This window comes from Labeo rohita, chromosome 14 (assembly GCF_022985175.1).
Source record: "Labeo rohita strain BAU-BD-2019 chromosome 14, IGBB_LRoh.1.0, whole genome shotgun sequence".
Taxonomy (NCBI): domain Eukaryota; kingdom Metazoa; phylum Chordata; class Actinopteri; order Cypriniformes; family Cyprinidae; genus Labeo; species Labeo rohita.
The window spans coordinates 24,101,798-24,120,371 of NC_066882.1; the positions used below are offsets into that span (position 1 = coordinate 24,101,798).

Sequence of the window (18,574 nt, forward strand, 5' to 3'; positions counted from 1 at the left end):
ACATGATCTAAACCACATGACAGATGTTAGTCCAATTGTGTGCCAGAGAAGATGGTGCTCCAGCAGCTTAAACTGGTGTCCCCCCGCCCCCGCCTATTAGGGGGAGCCAGTTGGTTTATCTGTAAAGCGCCGGGGTAATGTTCTCAAAACAGCATTGTATGATGAGGACAGATGATGTCTCAGTCCCCCACCTCTGTTTAAAGAAGGTCGCTCTACTTTCACATAGATGGCCTCCTTGACGCCTCTCTCAAACCATCCATCCTCTCTGTCCAAAATGTAAACATCTTGATCCTTAAAACTATGTTGCTCTTTTTGTAGGTGGGTGAAGACAGCTGATTCTTGTCCCGAAGAATTCCCCCTCCTATGTTGAGACATACGTTTACTAAGCATCTGTTTTCTCTCCCCAATATAAAGATCTTTGCACTCCTCTGTGCATTTTACTGCATATACCAAGTTACACTTCTGATGTTTGGGAACCTGGTCCTTGGGGTGGACCAACATCTGTCTCAAAGTATTTTTAGGTTTAAAATACACCGGGATGTTGTGCTTAGAAAAAACCCTCCGGAACTTCTCTGACAACCCGGCCACGTATGGGATAACGACGTGACTTCTTCTAGGTCTCTTAATCTTGATGTTTCCTGATTTTGGGTCATTTGGTTTATTCTTTTGTGCTTTGATGAAAGCCCATTTCGGGTAGTGACATTGTTTTAATGCTTTTTCTATATGTTTCTGTTCTTTAATCCTTGCCTCCTGGTTGGTGGGTATGGTCCCCGCTCTATGTTGTAAAGTGCGGATTACTCCCAATTTGTGCTCAAGAGGATGGTGAGAATTGAACATCAGGTACTGGTCGGTGTGGGTGGGCTTTCGATAAACCTCCACTTGCAAGTCTCCTTCATTCTCTAGGTACATGCCACAATCTAGGAATGGGAGTTGATTTTCCCTCATCTCCTCTTTAGTGAACTTAATATAATCGTCTACAGAATTGATGTGGTCAGTGAAGGGGCCAATTTCATTAATCTTGATCTTCACCCATGTGTCGTCCACATACCTAAACCAGTGAGTCGGAAGGGTTCCACTGTAAGTCTCCAATGCCTTCTTCTCTACTTTTTCCATATAGAGGTTGGCCACAATAGGAGACACACTGGCACACAATTGGACTAACATCTGTCATGTGGTTTAGATCATGTGACTTTTTTGTGTCTATAAATTGCCACAGTTACTTCCTGTGCACCAAACAACTGATGAAGGTGTTTGGATGAACACTGAAACGTCTTGTGTTTTTAAGTATGTTTGTAAGTCCAGTGGTTTTTGTAAATTAAACTTTATTTAGAAGAAACTTCTACCTGGATGAATGAATATTCACAGACACTTCTCACTACTGTGTGTGTGCACTTGGATGGGTTAAATGCAGAGCACAAATTCCAAGTATGGGTCACCATACTTGGCCACACGTCACGTCACGTCCTTTCCTTTCCTTTTCCTTTCCGTATTTTATTTTGATAATGAACAGGCTGCAATGTCAAGGTAGCAAAAATGTTGTGTGTGTGCGTGAGGCGCCAGCGCGATCACTGCATTGATTTCCCAACTGTTAGTCATACCAATGCAAGCAAGATATCATTCATCACTGTAAAGCTTTGGCAAAAAAAAAAAGAAAGAAAAGAAAAAATAAGAAAACTGTAAAGCTTTTACAAAATAAAGAAAACGACTTTCCGCCTCGTTTACGTGAATTTTGGATCTTGTCACACAAAATTCAGCACAATTTTTTTCCCTTTTGTTTTGTTAACCCATTAATGATTTAAGTGAAATATATTTCTATGTTTTTGTGCCCTGGTCCGCTGCTGCGCTTCTCTGACAACCTGTTTCAATGGCAGCGGAAATCGTCACCAGATTTTGCCATAATTTATCATTCGTTCTCGAAACTGAAAGTGATCAAGACAATTCTCCGGAGCACAACCACATATGCCAATCACCACTCCAATTGAGAGTTTTCTGAAATCATCTCTTCCTCCTAGCTTGACACAAGGTGTGATTACTTTGATCCCAAAAGCTAAAAAGGATTCACTTCTTATTGAAAACTGGCATGCAGTATGTTTACCTAAAGGGGTCATCGGATCCCCATTTTCCACAAGTTGATATGATTCTTTAGGGTCTTAATGAAAAGTCTCTAATATACTTTGATTAAAAATTCTCAATGGTTTTGTAAAACAACACCCTTTTTACCTTGTCAAAATCAGCTCTGCAAAAATCATCTCATTCTAAGGGGTTGTTCTTTTAAATGCAAATGAGCTCTGCTCACCCCGCCCCTCTGGTCTCTCTGTGGAATGACGATCTTGTTTACTTTCTTAAACGCATTTAGCCGCGTTTAGCCACTAAACTTCCTAACTACCACATTATAAGGAAAGGCGATCGCAAAGATTCATAAAAAAACGCTTATACACACTTCTGCTGTAAGTGAAGCTGGATCATGAATGATTTGCATGCACATAGACGTAACATAGAACATAGATGGATTTATGTAGATCGGGAGGTGCGTTCCCTTCACAAACAAATGTAATCAGCTGCATTTTCAGCGGCTCAGATGTCGAGAGTATGTGACAACCACTATGTTCATTATTACAATAAGCAACACAACACCTCAATCACTCAGTCGGAGATATTCTTGTCTAATTTACATCCCTGCTTCGGCATCGAAACAAGGAAAGTTACTGGACTGTGACAGCTGGTCTGAGGTAAGACGCTCATGTCAATCAACTATCATGGGAGTGGCCTCTGTGGGTGTGACGCCACAACAACAGGAATCTGAGAACGGCTCGATTTGAAAAGGGGATATTATTTTTACAGATTAATTAAAAACCAGTGCATGGTTTTTTATCATTATAGGGTAGATTTGTACAAACACTGCCAACATTAATGTTCAAACAACATGAAAAAGTTGAACAAGAAAAAGAGAACGTAGCATCCGATGACCCCTTTAACACTGATTACAAAATTCTTGCTCAAATTTTTGCCCAAAGATTACAGAAAATTATGAGTTATTTAATCGATGAATTTATTAAAAATAGGCATATTTCTAATAATATTAGATTAATTTTAGATATTCTTGATTATTCCGATTTGATTTCAGAAGACAGTTTCATCTTTTTAGACTTTTACAAGGCATTCGATACAGTTCAGCATTCTTTTATTTTTCGTTGTCTTCGAAAATTTGGTTTTGGTGATTTTTTTTTATAATGCCATCAAGACATTTTATGCAAATAGTAACTGCTCACTAAAATTTAGTTTTGGTGTGTCAGCCAGATTCAACATTCAGAGGGGTATCAGGCAAGGATGCCCTATCTCACCTTATCTCTTCCTTCTTTTCGCCCAGATTTTCTCACATCATATTAATAAAAGTATCTTGAAAGGCATTCTCATTGCGGACAGAGAAATAAAGATCAGCCAATTAGCAGATGATACTGCTCTTTTTTTTAAGAGATGCCTCTTGGGTTCCTTTCGCAATCAGCATTGTTGAAACATTTTCTAAAGCTTCTGGTCTTTTTTTTTTTTTAAATTTATCTAAACGTGAGTTACTTTCAATTAAAGAATGTAAACTATCCACAATTAATAATATTCCAGTTAAATAAAAAAAATTAAAATGACAGATGTGCATCTAATTTCTCCCCTATTATTGAAAAAACACAGAGAAAATTAAATTTATGGTTGCAGAGAGACTTATCTCTGAGGGGAAGAATATTACTTGCAAAAGGGGAGGGTATTTCCAGACTATCGTACGCTGCTCAGTCTCTCCATGTTGGTAAGAACACTCTCAATAATATTGACAAAATGTTATTTAATTTCATATTGAAAAATGGCATACATTACATAAAAAATCTGTGGTTTTAAATACTTATGAAAATGGTGGTCTCAATATGTTATTCCACATTACATTTTCTCCAGATTTGGTGGTTTTAATTTTTTATTACTTTGTAATTATAATATTGAAAAATTACTGGCTAAATTATCTAATTTTCATAAGCAGGTTATTTTCACATGGGCTCTGTTGTACAAGCACAACTTTTCCCCTCATAAATATTTTATTTGGAACAACCGTGATATTCTGTATATATATATATATATATATAAAAATCTCTTTTTTACCAGCATTGGTTTGAGGTAAATATTTTTCTCATAAACCAGTTGTTTATTGAAAATGGGCATTTATTCAATTATAAAGAATTTCTTTGTCATTTTAATATTCCAATTACTCCTAAAGAGTTTGCTATTGTTTTTGATACCATACCATCTGGAGTTATTAGACTGTTTCATGTGATTCCCTATCCTTCTATTTTACCTTCTTTAGATCCTACTATTTCAGCAGTGGGAAAACAGTGCTTTTCTGCCTCTTCTTCTAATAAATCAATACATTTGTTATTTCTCAATATTTTTTGTATCAATTTCAAATGTTACGGTTTACTGGAATGCTTTTGTCTCTGATATTGCCTGGAGGAAAGTTTGGTTGATTCCAAATAGATACTTATTAACTAATAAGATAAAAGAAGTTTTTTTTTTTCAAATTATCCATGGTATATATCCTGTCAACACTTTCTTAAAGAAATATAAAAAAATATATTGATACAAACTGTTCCTTTTGCAAACAGCACCCAGAGACTACAGTGCATTTATTTTGGCACTGCCATTACCCTAAATTGTTATGGAAAAAACTCTCTTTATTTGTTATTGAGAATATTGATAAAGATTTTTCTTTACTTTGGGAAAATGTCTTATTTGGTTTTGTTAATTCAAAAAATGTGCATTTACAGGAAAACAAATTATATGTACTTAATCTTCTTATTTTGTTAACAAAATTTTATATTCATGAATTTTCTTGTCAGAAGCCACTGTTTCATGTTTTGCTTGTTGAAATACAACATTACTTTGAGACTATTTCTAACTCATGTAATAAGAAGGCTTTAAAAACTGTAAAAATTTTTACTTATTTTAACTTTTACTTTGAGTACAATGTGATTTGTTTAACTTTGTACTCCATCTAATATTTTATTTGTTTTGTTATTGTAATTTTTATTTAGTTTTCTTTTTATTATTATTTTGTCATTTTAAATTGCAACTGTTTCTCATTGGTTGACATTGTTCGTAATAAAAAATAAATAAATCATCACTCCAATTAAACACATATACGTCACGTGATGTAGGTTCAGCTTTGCTTTTTTAAATAGCTTTTTACATTTTTTAATAAAATGGTCTCCCGTCAGCGAAACACAGATTTGCAGTTATCATTTCATATTAATATGTTGAACTTTGCAGTAAAATCATATCCTATATACTGTATTATATCGTATTGACAGTTCATCAGCTAAATATTTACCATCTTAAATTCTGCATAACTGGATGTTTTTAAATAAACACTGACAAAAACTATATACGTTTTTCAGCTGGACGATATCACGATATATATAACATTGATATAAGTGATCACCGGGGTTTAGACCAACCTATTTTGTATTTGCAAAATGAGTTCACAAGCAAATTTGCTTTATTTATTTTCCCCAGCGTCAAAATCGATTTCTGGTTGCATCAATATGCATTGACCACTGGATATTTGTTAATTTGTTAGGAACATTATATAAAGTTCAGCAACCTTTAGTTTAAACTGATTATCGCATCTTCCCTATTAAATCCATTCACGTTGAAGGCTCTTTTGCCACTCAGTCCGGCTGAGGGGGTGTTTCCCGGCGGGAAAGTGATGTCAATGCAATACCCTTTATTAGGAGAGCGAAATGGCTAAAAAAAGAAAAAATAACCACTTTTTCCTTAATAATAAAAATAATGAGGGTTAATATAGTTTTCACTGATATGCAACCTCATATATTAACATCTAAAAAATGTGTTTTAGGGTTTCATGACACTTTAACAGTTAGTAAGGAATACGTACACACTGACCTGAAATGGATCACAAGGGAACTTATAGGGTAAATGCTGTATCTCCTCAACAGTAATGTAAAATGAATAGTGTTGGGTTCGAGTCCACCTAAGTCGAATCCGAGTCTTTAACCAGTCGAGTCTGAGACGAGTCCGAGTCCAAAATGGGCTGAGTCGGACTCAAGTCCGAGTCCCAAAGGGCCGAGTCCGAGTCCAAGTAAACACTACTGTTTGTCAGTATCTTAACATTGTTTTAACCCAAAGAGTTCCCAAACTCGGTCCTGGAGGGCCAGTGTTCTACAGAGTTTAGCTCCAACCCCAATTAGACACACCTGAACCAGCTAATCAAGCTCTTACTAGGCATACTAGAAACCCCCTGGCAGGTGTGTTGAGGCAAGTTGGAGCTAAACCAAGGACCAGGACCGAGTTTGGGCACCCCTGTTTTTAACCTTTACAACTAGTAAAACGCAATGTCAATTGAAAAGCAAAAAGCAAAGAAAAGCAAACCTCTAGTGGATCTTGCCATTTTGATTTTTGATTTCACAACATCTCATGATTAGTGTCCATGCTCTGCTTATCAAACTTAAAGTCATGTAAAGAAGTTATAGCTGACTTATGTCTTGTGACATATTTCAGAGTGAAACAGGTTTTAGAATGTGATAAATTATAGGGTGGTACGTGACTTTATTCATTGATATAGTAAATGTATAAATTCAAGGGTGGGGGTAAAAGAGTAGGTATCTTGTTGAATGGGACCCTAAGAGCAGAAAATGCACCTTTTTTATTTCTGATTCTGTCTGTGTGTGTTTTGGGTTTTATATGACTTTTTTTTTTCTTGGATGAAATTGAGGCTGTGAGGGATGAACCTAGTCTTTACAATGGTACACACTGTATATAAAGCCCTACATATACTTTCAATAACTCACACCTGTTTTATTTTTATTTTTGAATGCCTTTATAGTTACATTAATTACAATAAATTACATTATATAAAGAAAATTGGGTGATGTGCCATTGATTTATTAGAAAATCATCCACACCCAAGGTGGTTTTGGACCCATTAAAACTATTGCTGCAAAGATGTTAGAAAAATTATTTTTCTTTGAAGCTAGAAACTGACACCATGTTTAAAAAATAATAATAATTTTAATACAGCAAAAACTAATCAACTAATGTAAGTAAAACATTCTCAAGCTTACTGAAGGCAAGTAAACACTCCAAGTAGGCCTATTACTTACAAACAAAAGGATAAATAAATATATTAATCAAAAATACAAATGAAATAATGTTTTTTAAAAATAGAATCTTTTTTTTTAAGGTAGGTCTGTCTAAAGGTTATTACAGAAATAGACTACTACAGACATTTCGTAAAGGGGTCATCGGATGCTAAGTTCACTTTTACATGCTGTTTGAACATTAATGTGTGTTGGCAGTGTATGTACAAATCTACCCTATAATGATAAAAATCCATGCAGTGATGTTTTATTAATCTGTAAAAATAATATCCCCTTTTTCAAATCGAGCCATTCTCAGATGCCGCTCCCACGATAGTTGATTGACATGAGTGTTTTACCTCAGACCAGCTGTCACAGTCCAGTGACTTTACTTGTTTCGATTCCGAAGCAGGGATGTAAGTTAGACAAGAATATCTCCGATTGAGCGATTGAGGTGTTGTGTTGTTGGATGTAATAATGAACATAGTGGTCGTCATTTACTCCCGACATCTGAGCTGCTGAAGATGCAGCAGATTACCTTTGTTTGTGAATGGAATGCGCCTCCCGATCTACATCATGATCCAGCTTCACTTACAGCAGAAGTGTGCATAAGCGTTTTTTTTAATGAGTCCTTGCAATCGCCTTTCCTTATAACGTGGTAGTTAGGAAGTTTAGTGGCTAAATGCGGCTAAAGTAAACAAGATCGTCATTCCACAGAGAGAAGAGAGGGGCGGAGCGAGCAGAGCTCATTTGCATTTAAAGGAACAACCCCTTAGAATGAGATGATTTTTGCAGAGCTGATTTTGACAAGGTAAAAAGGGTGTTGTTTTACAAAACCATAGAGAATTTTTAATCAAAGTATATTAGAGACTTTTCATTAAGACCCTAAAGAATCATATCAACTTGTGGAAAATGGGCATCCGATGACGCCTTTAATGCCATTGTATGCTATGAATATCCTTGCCTTTATTGTTGACAAATTGTTTGTGATGTTCCTCATTCAGATAAAAGCATTTGCTAAATGAATAAATGTTAAAGGGACAGTTCACCTAAAAATAACCCCATGATTTACTCAGCTGTACGACAGTTCAGGCCGAAGGCCTTTATTAATCCCCGGAGCCGTGTCGAGTGCTTTTTATGATGGACGGATGGATTTTATTTTGCTTCAAAATCTCAACGATCATTCACTGCCGTTATAAAGCTTGGAAGAGCGAGAACATTTTTAAACAGAACTCAGATTGTATTCGTCTGAAAGAAAAAAAAGTGAAATACATATAGGATGGCTTGAAGGTGAGTAAATTTTCATTTCTGGGTGAGCTATCCCTGTATCACTGTTGTTGAGTTTTGCACACAAAGTGTTAATATATGTTTATATAATATAATATGTTATATTATATAATATAATATAATATGTTCCTGCCTGACATTTATGTAGCTTAAGATCTTATACCAATAAGAAGTGGCTCACACAAAAGCTGTTCACCCAAGTCTTGGCCAACTAGGATGTATTATTCAGTGTTCCATGGAAGGAAGTTTATCCTGTTTCTAAGGCCATGAGAGTACACTTTATCTCTTTGTGTTTGTTTCATTTTACACATTTCCTTGCTCTATTAAAACATTCTGAGGGCTTGAATTTTAAAGTTTGAGTTTAAAGTCTATGTAAAAAGTTAAAGTTAAAAGTGCTTTCCTCTTTCCAAACAGAAATTATATCTGCCACTTAATGAGTTTCTTGTGTCTTTTGAGTTTTTTTTTTTTTTTTTGCCCGCTTTACTAGTTAATGGGTGCGACTTGTAAAGCCACTTGCGTGACTGCATGCTTTTTATTAACCAGCTATTATTTTAACAAGCAATTAACTGCAGAGGAATGTGATTTTAAAACCTGTGAGCTTAAAACCCAAATACAAAAACACACACTGTCTAACATTTAGATCTGAGTTTTACTGAAATGAACTGGTTGTGGCATAATACAGGACATATCTGTCTATATGAATAACAACAAAAAGAACTGATCCCAGTTAAATTCATAAATGAAATGTTTACCTTGAAAGCAATGTAAATTGCTCTACAAAAGCATCTGCCAAATGCAAAGTGTAAATCTACGTATCTGTCAAATGAAACTAATCGTTAGATTAGAGACTGATTTAAAGCGCTGTAGCAAAAATCTATAAATTGTATTTTTTTTTTTTTTTTTTTTTTACCACACACACATATACAGTATATATACAATTTTTGAATGCTGCATTGCTGTATCCTACTTTTTATTCCATTACATTTTTTTTTTTTTTTTTTTAATAATGTTTTTAAAATCATTACATTAATCACTGAAGTATGATTCAAACACACTGAGCTTGTCACAAATATCCCTACCTTGCCTAAATCACATACCTTCACATTTCTCTGGAATCAGCGGGTACCTTACACTCTCTCTCCTTCTTATCATACGCACGCACACATTCACAAAGACACAATACAGTGCTACGAAAGCTTATGTAAAACTTCCAGGGAATCAGACTGCTGGATAGTACTTTCACTTCTTAACTAGTGGGACCAGTTTGACACTCAGATCAAATGAAAGAGACGGAGTTGAGGAATGTCAGTCTATGGAGGTGGAGGCAGAGGAGGAGATAAAGCCAATGGTATATATATACATCACCTGCGGAGCTTTACGCTACCAGCTGAAGACAAACTGAGTGAACACAACATCCTACATCTCAAAGAGAAGGTAATATGAAATGCCGAAGAGCCACACAGAGATTATAAAAATAAAATATTTTTATGAAAATGTTTGTAATGTTTATTTTAATAACAATTTTGTTCTTTACAGCCTACTTTGGAAGCAATGGCAGGTGGGTCAAAAGTACTTATGTGAAATATATATTTCTGTGTGTGACTGGATGAATCTGTACTCTGGATAGATCTTTATTCAGTCATCTTGGGGCTTAAATGATGCTTAATTTTCAGTAATATTATCAATTTGACTACACTGATACTATTGGATGGCAACAGAACACTGCAAAAATGCTTTTCTTACTTAGATTTTTTGTCTTGTTTCCAGCCAAAATATCTAAAAATTCTAAAATCAAGAAGGATTTTCTAGACAAGCAAAAATGGTCTTGTTTTTAGAAAAAAGACATCAAATTTAAGTAAGTTTTTGCTTAGAACAAGCAAAATAATCGGCCAATGGGGTAAGCAAAATAATCTTATCTCAAGCAGAAAACAAGATTATTTTGCATACCCCATTGGCAGATTAGTTTGCTTGTTTCAAGCAAAAACTCACTTCATTTTTACTAGTTTTTTCTGAAAACAAGACAATACTTTTTGCATTTTTTGCAGTGAACTGAGCTGGAAAATGACACTGCAAAAACTGCTTTTTTTTTACTTAGATTTTTTGTCCTGTTTTCAGCCAAAATATCTAAAAATTCTTACAACTTCTCAGAACTTTTGTACTGAAAAGTTTGGGCATGTTTACAGCTTTATTTATTTTCTAGCTTTAGTCTTTGAATAAAGGGCTGGTGTTTGTATGATCCTCCACAGATGAAAGCTTTAAAAAGGAGTTTCTGGAGGCCCATAACGAGTACAGGAAGCAGCATCAAGCCCCAGAGCTGACGTACAACGATGAGCTGTGCAGCGCTGCTCAAAAATGGGCGGATCACATGTTGAGCATCAGAACACTGGGCCACAGTGAAACGGACGACGGGGAGAATGTGTATTATTTCTCCAGCTCTGTCAGTAAACCAGCCTCAGGTAAATCTGCAGCAATAATTATGCACAGCATCTTCAGATGGATGCAGAGTGACAAAGGTCTCATTTACTAAAAATGGTGTGGATTTTTCATATTGTACGCACACAAAAAAACATGTCTAATTCAGAACATGTGCTTATAAGCACATTAACTTACGTATAACCTCATTCCAAATAGCTAGAAATTGGAGTATTCTAAGTAAGTTGGGGGTTCGATGCCTTGCTCAAGGGTCTCACCAAGACTCAAACCTGCCATCTTTGGGTTAAAAGTCTAACGATTAAGCCATAACTGCCCTATTTTCAGCCTTTCGTCACTCTGTGACACTCTTCAAAGACGTACTCTTGTCTAAAAAGCAATCTTCGAACAAAGCAGTCTCTGAATTCCTCAAAATGCAGCACTGAGTGCCTCACACTGAATTTTTTTTTTTATTGTTTTGCATATTTTAGGGAAGGCGGCTGTAGACAGTTGGTACAGTGAGATCAAAGATTACAACTTTAGCACACCAGGAAATCAGCCTGGCACAGGTAATGATCATTTTGGTAATAAATTATTTCAGTTAAATATATGAAACTACCAAAATGTTGACATTGACATTACTTATTATTGGCTTACTGCCTTTATTCTACTTCTTTCTTGTTATTTATTTTATATGTTTGCAGGGCATTTCACCCAGGTTGTGTGGAAATCATCCACAGAGCTCGGAGTAGGTCTGGCTACTGATGGAAAAACAGTTTTTGTCGTTGGTCAGTACAGACCTGCTGGAAATATGATCAACGCTGGTTACTACGAGAAAAATGTTCTACCTAAAATTGAATAATGATGGTTTTCTGTCCTGGGTTTGTCTATTGCTAAATGTAAACATTTATGATTTAGCAGATGCTTTTAATTCAAATTGACTTACTTCACCACAACCAGTTTAAATATGAAAGATAGTCCTAAAATGCATTGTGGTCAAATCCTGTGTGTTTTAATAAAGTCAGTGCATCATAAACAAATGTGCATTTATTTTTTTCATTAAACCTTTTATTATGACTAAACATTATGAACACAAAACAACAACAGCAACAACATCTCCTGTGCATATGAAGACTAAAAAAGATTTCTGAGGTTTCAAAATTATCAACACAATCAAAATTTTGCTATAAGAAGCCTTCTGTCATCCGACTGATAGTTGTATTTTTTTAGCCAGTAAAAGGCCCTTTGGTGTAAATATAAAAATCACTGAAAACTTTAATAGTAGTAATAATTAATTTTTAAAGAATATTCATGGTGAACTGTATCAAATATGATCATCAGGCTTTTGAGGGACATTTATTTGTTCATCTCTCAGTCATCATTGTATTGCATTGCATTATATTTAGCTTTTTTTAAAAAAAAAACTATAGGTTTGGATCATTTTACTAAGACATTGTTGGGAGATATAGACTGATGATTAACATTTACAGTACAGTATGGATTTTAAGTACATGCATTTTAAACATGTAGTCTGTTATACATTTGATTTATATTACAAGCTATCAGAATTTCATTATACTTTTGCAATAAAATTATTTTTATTCAGTTTGTACTCTGAGTTAAATTGAAGTATTTTTCCCTCCTCAAGCTCCATGTTCTCACCATATCATACTATATGAGCCATAAAGCCTGATGTATCCAATCTGATAGGGTCAATTCAGGTAAAATGGACCACTTTTTGTAAAATGTATAATTAACAAAATGAACAAAGATGTAATAAGAGAAACAGTAACTATATGTAAAAGCTTTTCCTGTTCTCTAAACACTTCAAATGAACTTCAATTGTGTCCATACTTTAAAGGTTTATATTTACAAATTGAACTTCATCATGCCTTGCCTTCCTTCTATCATTAATTCTTTCCTTTTTTGAATTTCCTTTGAATTTGAATTTCCTGACTGCAGACTCATTTCTTTCCTTTAAAAAAAAAAAACGTAGATACATTTAAACGTGATATTCTCCCACCAGTGTCATGTTGCATCAACCGAAACTATTTTATCATTTAGAGAACTAGTTTCCCTTTAATCAAAGACCATTGTTATCTCTGAAAGTTTAAGCCTATTATTTATAGTGCAATCATGTCTAAACGGCCTACTTTACCTGAATTTACCCTACTCGCAGCCGCTCCCGACCTGCTCTCGGTTCGGTTTACTTTTTTTGACGTTCCTACATGGCTCACAGTGTTTCTGGTTGGTCTAACAAGTTGTTAGCTGTGATCGCTAGAGGGAGCCACAGACCTATATTTCAGTGAGGTAAAGTTTTTTTGTTAAACAATTAGTCAAGCACAAACATGGCAACATCAATACATCTTTTCATTAGAAAGTAAAAGAAAAAAAATGCAACTAGAAAATTATTAATGATAAAATGAAAACAACAACAATGACAAAAAGAATTACATACAAAAATATATATAAAATATACAGACGTCTGATCTCACCATGATCCAGTCTTCCTGGAATGACATGAAGACACAGAACAAACTGAAACAGAGTAAATCCAGAAGTACTGTGGCAACGTCTCCAAGATGCTTCAAGAAACCTACCTGTAAAGCTACCTGAAAAATTTTGCGCAAGTGCACATAGGGCAAAAGCTGCTGTAAACGCAAAGAACGGTCGCACCAAATGTTGATTTCATTTAGTTAATAGAAGGTAATTGATAAAGAAGATCTATTTATGACAGCATCCTCGTTTTACAGCAATTTTACACAAGTGCCTAAAACTTTTAACAGTGCTGCAGCTGTGCAGGTAGGTTTCTTGAAGTATTTTGGAGATGTTGCCACAGTTCTGGATTTATTCTGTCTCAGTCTTTCTGTTTCTTCATGTCGTTCCAGAGACAGACTGGATGATGGTGAGATCAGATGTCTGTGTGGAGCACTGGCTGTTGTCAGACTCCTTGTGCAAACAAAAATCTCACTAGATTATTGCAATTAATGGCAAACAGAATATTTGGAAATGTAAACGTCTAGGTTACGTACGTAACCCTCGTTCCCTGAAGGAGGGAACGGAGACGTTACATATGGGAACTCGCTTGAGAGTCCAATCATCTCCAAGCCTTATTCAAAAGGCCAATGAACATTCATGAACATTGGCGAGTGATATTTGCATGCCGAGCCACTCCCCCGTATATACGGGTATATAAGGCGGCGGCGTGCAACCACTCATTCAGGCTTTTGCTGAGGAGCCGAGCTGCAGCCCGGCGTCAGCGCGACGTCAGGTTGTGGGAGGGGATGTAACGTCTCCGTTCCCTCCTTCAGGGAACGAGGGTTACGTACGTAACCTAGACGTTCCCCTTCAGTCGTTTCACTACGACGTTACATATGGGAACAGACCCATGGAACAGGCCACGAACCAGATGTCGCGTTACGCAACACACCGCGTGCCGACAGGCGGACGTGTCAGCAGACGGATATGAACGTAACCTTCCCAACGCCCTGGGGGCCAATAGGGGGCCCCACAGGGATGCCAGTTGTACTGAAGCAGGAGTTGGGGGGGCGGAGCACATGAAATCTCTACATGTGGAACACAAGAAACTCAATATATCCATAGATTTTAGGGATATATGAGGGAAACATCGGCCTTCTGGCTGACCGTGGAAAAATACTGAAACATGTTGCCACAACCTGCTGGGCGAAGGAGACCCAACCGGAGCACAGACAAGCACTACTCCGCACTAGGCCTGACTACGGGGCATGGAGGACCCAGGTTCGCCGGAGGGAACAACTGAGGGAAATAGCGCACGGATCCATTAGGAATGGCGCAGCAAGCCGACACCAGCCGGACTACCGCTCGCCTGTGATGTCTATGTTAAGACACGGGAGGATACGGCCTCTACGCGAAGGTTGTAGAACCTGGCGAAGGTATTAGGTGTCGCCCAACCCGCAGCTCTACAGATACTGCTAGTGAGGCGCCATGAGCCAACGCATAGGATGAGGCAACACTCCGTGTGGAGTGGGCACGAACACCTAAGGGGCATGGCTCTCCCTGGTTTTGGTACGACAGGGAGATGGCATCTACCACCCAATGGGCCAACCTCTGTTTGGAGACAGCATTCCCTTTCTGCTGACCTCCAAAGCAGACGAAGAGCTGCTCGGTGCGTCTGAAGTGCCGAGTGCGGTCCACGTATATACGCAGAGCGCGAACTGGACACAGCAGCGCAGAGGCTGGGTCTGCCTCCTCCAGGGGCAGAGCTTGCAGGTTCACCACCTGATCGCGGAAAGGCGTGGTGGGAACCTTGGGCACATAACCAGGCCGGGGTCTCAGGATGACGTGAGAATCGCCGGGCCCGAATTCTAAGCATGCTTCGTCAACAGAGAAAGCTTGTAGGTCCCCTACCCTCTTGATGGAGGCCAGTGCAGTCAGGAGCGCTGTCTTGAGTGACAGATATTTTAGCTCAACTGACACAAGCGGCTCAAATGGGGCCTCCCGCAGACCCTGGAGGGCGATAGAGAGGTCCCAAGAGGGTATGGGGTGCGGCCTGGGGGGATTAACCCTTCTCGCACCCCTCAGGAACCTCACGATGAGTTGGTGCTTACCTAGGGATGTTCCATCCACTGCATCGTGGTACGCTGCAATAGCAGCAACGTACACTTTGAGAGTTGAAGGGGACAGCCTGCGCTCCAACTTTTCCTGCAGGAAGGAAAGCACTACTGCAATCGTACATCTCTGTGGGTCCTCCCCGCAAGAGGAACACCAGTCGACGAACAGACCCCATCTCAGCGCATAAGCCTGCCTTGTGGAGGGGGCCCTGGACTGAGTGATAGTTTCTATCACGGCCTGTGGAAGGCCGGAGAGGTCTGACGCGTCCCGTCCAGAAACCAGACGTGCAGGTTCCACAGGTCGGGGCACGGGTGCCAAATTGTGCCCATCCCCTGTGAAAGAAGGGGGCGAAGTCGGTGGCGGCACGGAGTTCCTCCATTGCACCCTGGTCAGAACCCCTCTCGTGCAGGTGTTTCAACACCTTGGCCTGGTACACCTGTAAGGTGGCCATGGCGTGCAAGGCGGTGGCAGCCTGTCCAGCGGCGTGGTAAGTCCGGCCCGCGAGAGCGGACGAGAACTCACACGCCCTGGAGGGGAGATGGGGCTGATCCCGCCAGGTGGCAGCGCCGGGCGGGCATAGATGCACCGCGACAGCGCGCTCGACCTGAGGGACCGCCTCATAACCCCGGGCTGCACCGCCGTCGAGAGAGGCGAGGGGAGAGGAGCTGGGACGTGGACGAGAAGAGTGCGGGGCTCGCCAAGTCCTCACCAGCTCCTCATGCACCTCCGGGAAGAAAGGCACTGGGGGAGAGCGAGGCGGTGCCGCGGGAGCCCTCCCCAGAAACCAATCATCCAGCCTAGAGGGATCGGCCGGAGGTGTTTTGGGCACCTCCAGACCAATCTCCTTGGCGGCTCGGAGGAGCATAGCCGACAGTTCAGCATCCGTCTCAGACGGGGCGGCAACCGCAGAGGGGTACCGAGCCGTCAGCCTCACCGTCAGACTCTCCCTCTGATGCTGCAGCAGACATCTCGATCTCCTGGGGAGCGCCAAAGGAGATACCCAGCCCGCTGTACGGCGAGGTATACTGCTCTGGCAGCTCAACGGGACTGCGCGGTGACGCAGAAGTCCGCAGGGCTTTGGGGGCCGACGGAACATTCTGCACAGTCACCTGAATGTCCCCCAAGTGCCTCACCGCGGCAGCCGAAAAACCTTGACGGCTCAACGACTTACCGCGGGAAGACAACAAGGGGTGCCTACTCATGAATGAGCGGCAGGACTTTAACGCAGCCATGGACATACGTTCGCAATGAACGCACGTACCATCTGTGAACGCTGCCTCAGCGTGCTCTCGGCCCAGGCACGTGAGACAGCGATCATGTCCGTCCAAAGAGGCGAGGAAACTACCGCACCCGGAAGCGCACGGCCGGAGAGACATACCGGGAAGATGTCCTCGACAGCTGCGAGAAATTCACTCTTTTGAAATCCCGGTCTGCCCAGGGAGAAACCGCGGCACAACCGTGCACTCAGACGGGGCGCTCGCTGGAGTGCGGGAGGCGTTGATGCCGTGAAAACGGCAGCCCGCAGGATTAGGCTGGCGGCTGCCGAACGCTCTTTTAGATGAAGCTTTTTTAGTAGCTCGGCAGCACGCCAGCAGAGAGAGTGTGAACTCAGGAACTCTTTTTCTTTTTTTTTTTTTAAATGGCTCAGAAGACGAGGCTCCAAAAGCAAAAGTCTGAATGAGTGGTTGCACGCCGCCGCCTTATATACCCGTATATACAGGGGAGTGGCTCGGCATGCAAATACCACTCGCCAATGTTCATGAATGTTCATTGGCCTTTTGAATAAGGCTTGGAGATGATTGGACTCTCAAGCGAGTTCCCATATGTAACGTCGTAGTGAAACGACTGAAGGGGAACCAATATTTTTTACTTACACACTACAGCAAAAGATAGAAATAACTTACTTTAAACCATTTTTTAGCTGGTGAAAATACTAGTGGCCTAAAACTTTTGCACAGTACTGTATATATATATATATATATATATATATATATATATATATATATTATAAGAAAAAGTGAAGAGGACGTAGAAGATCTTGATGAAGATGTTTATTGCATAGCAGTGGCAAAGTACATGTTGTACCTTGGGTTCAACGGAGTCAGAAAGAACCAGAACATCCTTAGCTCAAACCTTTTATACAGTTAAAGTTTACTACCCTTAATGTAAATGAAGTTGCTCCTTTCGTAGCAGCTGTGGTCTGTTAATCATGTTCTAATACCTCTTTGTCTGAAATGGTTCTCAGTGTCCCACACCCGCTTCCATGCTACAATGGGTCACCATTTGCTCCGGATGTAATCATCCTAAATGGTCTAGAAACAACATAACTGTTGAGTTTCTTCTTCTCTATAATAATTAAGCCATTTTGGGAAATGAGCATGATTAAACATATTGTGGAGTGGAATCTGGGACTATAATTTCTTACAGTCCCCTCTTTGATGCTCTTGGCCCGGAAGAAGCATCACATCCACTTCCTTATACAGATTACACCTTCATTCCTGGGTAGGTGCCCAGTGGCGGTGACGCTCTGGCTTAGGTCGTTCCCTTATGGCCATCAGAGAATCTTACCCGTCTTTGAGTCGACACCTCATGCACACTGGTTATTACTCCATCCAATTAGGCAAAATTATCATAGACTTTTCCAAAATTTGGCAAAATGACATACAAACATTTTCTTAGGTTTGGGAGAGGAGCACTTGAGAACCATAACAGCAAAAGGAATCATCAAATTGTACTAAACATTATGACAGTACAAACATAGGCAAAAGCCAAAGGAGCAAAAACATCAATCAGTACCATAAAGTGGGTGTGTTTGTGTGTGTGTGTGTGTGTGTGTGTGTTTGTATGTGTGTTTTCTTTCACACACGTTCTGTCCCTTTTATCAATGTGAACATCCTTTGTCCACATGTGTGCATTCAGTAGACAATAATATATATCGATTTTTTCGAGTATGTATATATTTGTCTTTCTAGTGTCATGTGCTTTGTGTCCATTCTCTCAGTGTGGACTTCCTTTATTCACATGTGTGCATTCAGTAGACAATAATATATTTTTCTGCATTTGAGTATGCATATACTTGTCTTTCTAGTGTCATGTGCAATGTTAAGTCTCTTTGTGCATTTCTTAGTGTGGGTAAGTCCTTTGCCCACTTCTTT

The 18,574-nt window shown here is 39.4% G+C and overlaps 1 protein-coding gene across 1 annotated transcript; it reads left to right on the forward strand.

The window, feature by feature from the left end:
• The first annotated feature begins 9,635 nt into the window (after positions 1-9,635).
• On the forward strand, positions 9,636-11,860 carry im:7150988 (Golgi-associated plant pathogenesis-related protein 1). The gene is made up of 5 exons (XM_051127048.1): positions 9,636-9,851; positions 9,954-9,975; positions 10,664-10,873; positions 11,318-11,395; positions 11,531-11,860. The coding sequence occupies exons 1-5, from the start codon at positions 9,720-9,722 to the stop codon at positions 11,686-11,688; spliced, it is 600 nt and encodes a 199-aa protein (XP_050983005.1). The 5' UTR covers positions 9,636-9,719; the 3' UTR covers positions 11,689-11,860.
• The last annotated feature ends 6,714 nt before the right edge of the window (positions 11,861-18,574 follow it).

What these genes read in the sequence shown, in the direction of transcription:
- im:7150988 (XM_051127048.1), top strand. Translation starts at nt 9,720, where the DNA reads ATGTCAGTCTATGGAGGTGGAGGCAGAGGAGGAGATAAAGCCAATGGT. An exon ending in TACTTTGGAAGCAATGGCAG is followed by an intron (nt 9,976 to 10,663) that starts GTGGGTCAAAAG and finishes GATCCTCCACAG; the next exon opens with ATGAAAGCTTTAAAAAGGAG. An exon ending in AGGAAATCAGCCTGGCACAG is followed by an intron (nt 11,396 to 11,530) that starts GTAATGATCATT and finishes ATATGTTTGCAG; the next exon opens with GGCATTTCACCCAGGTTGTG.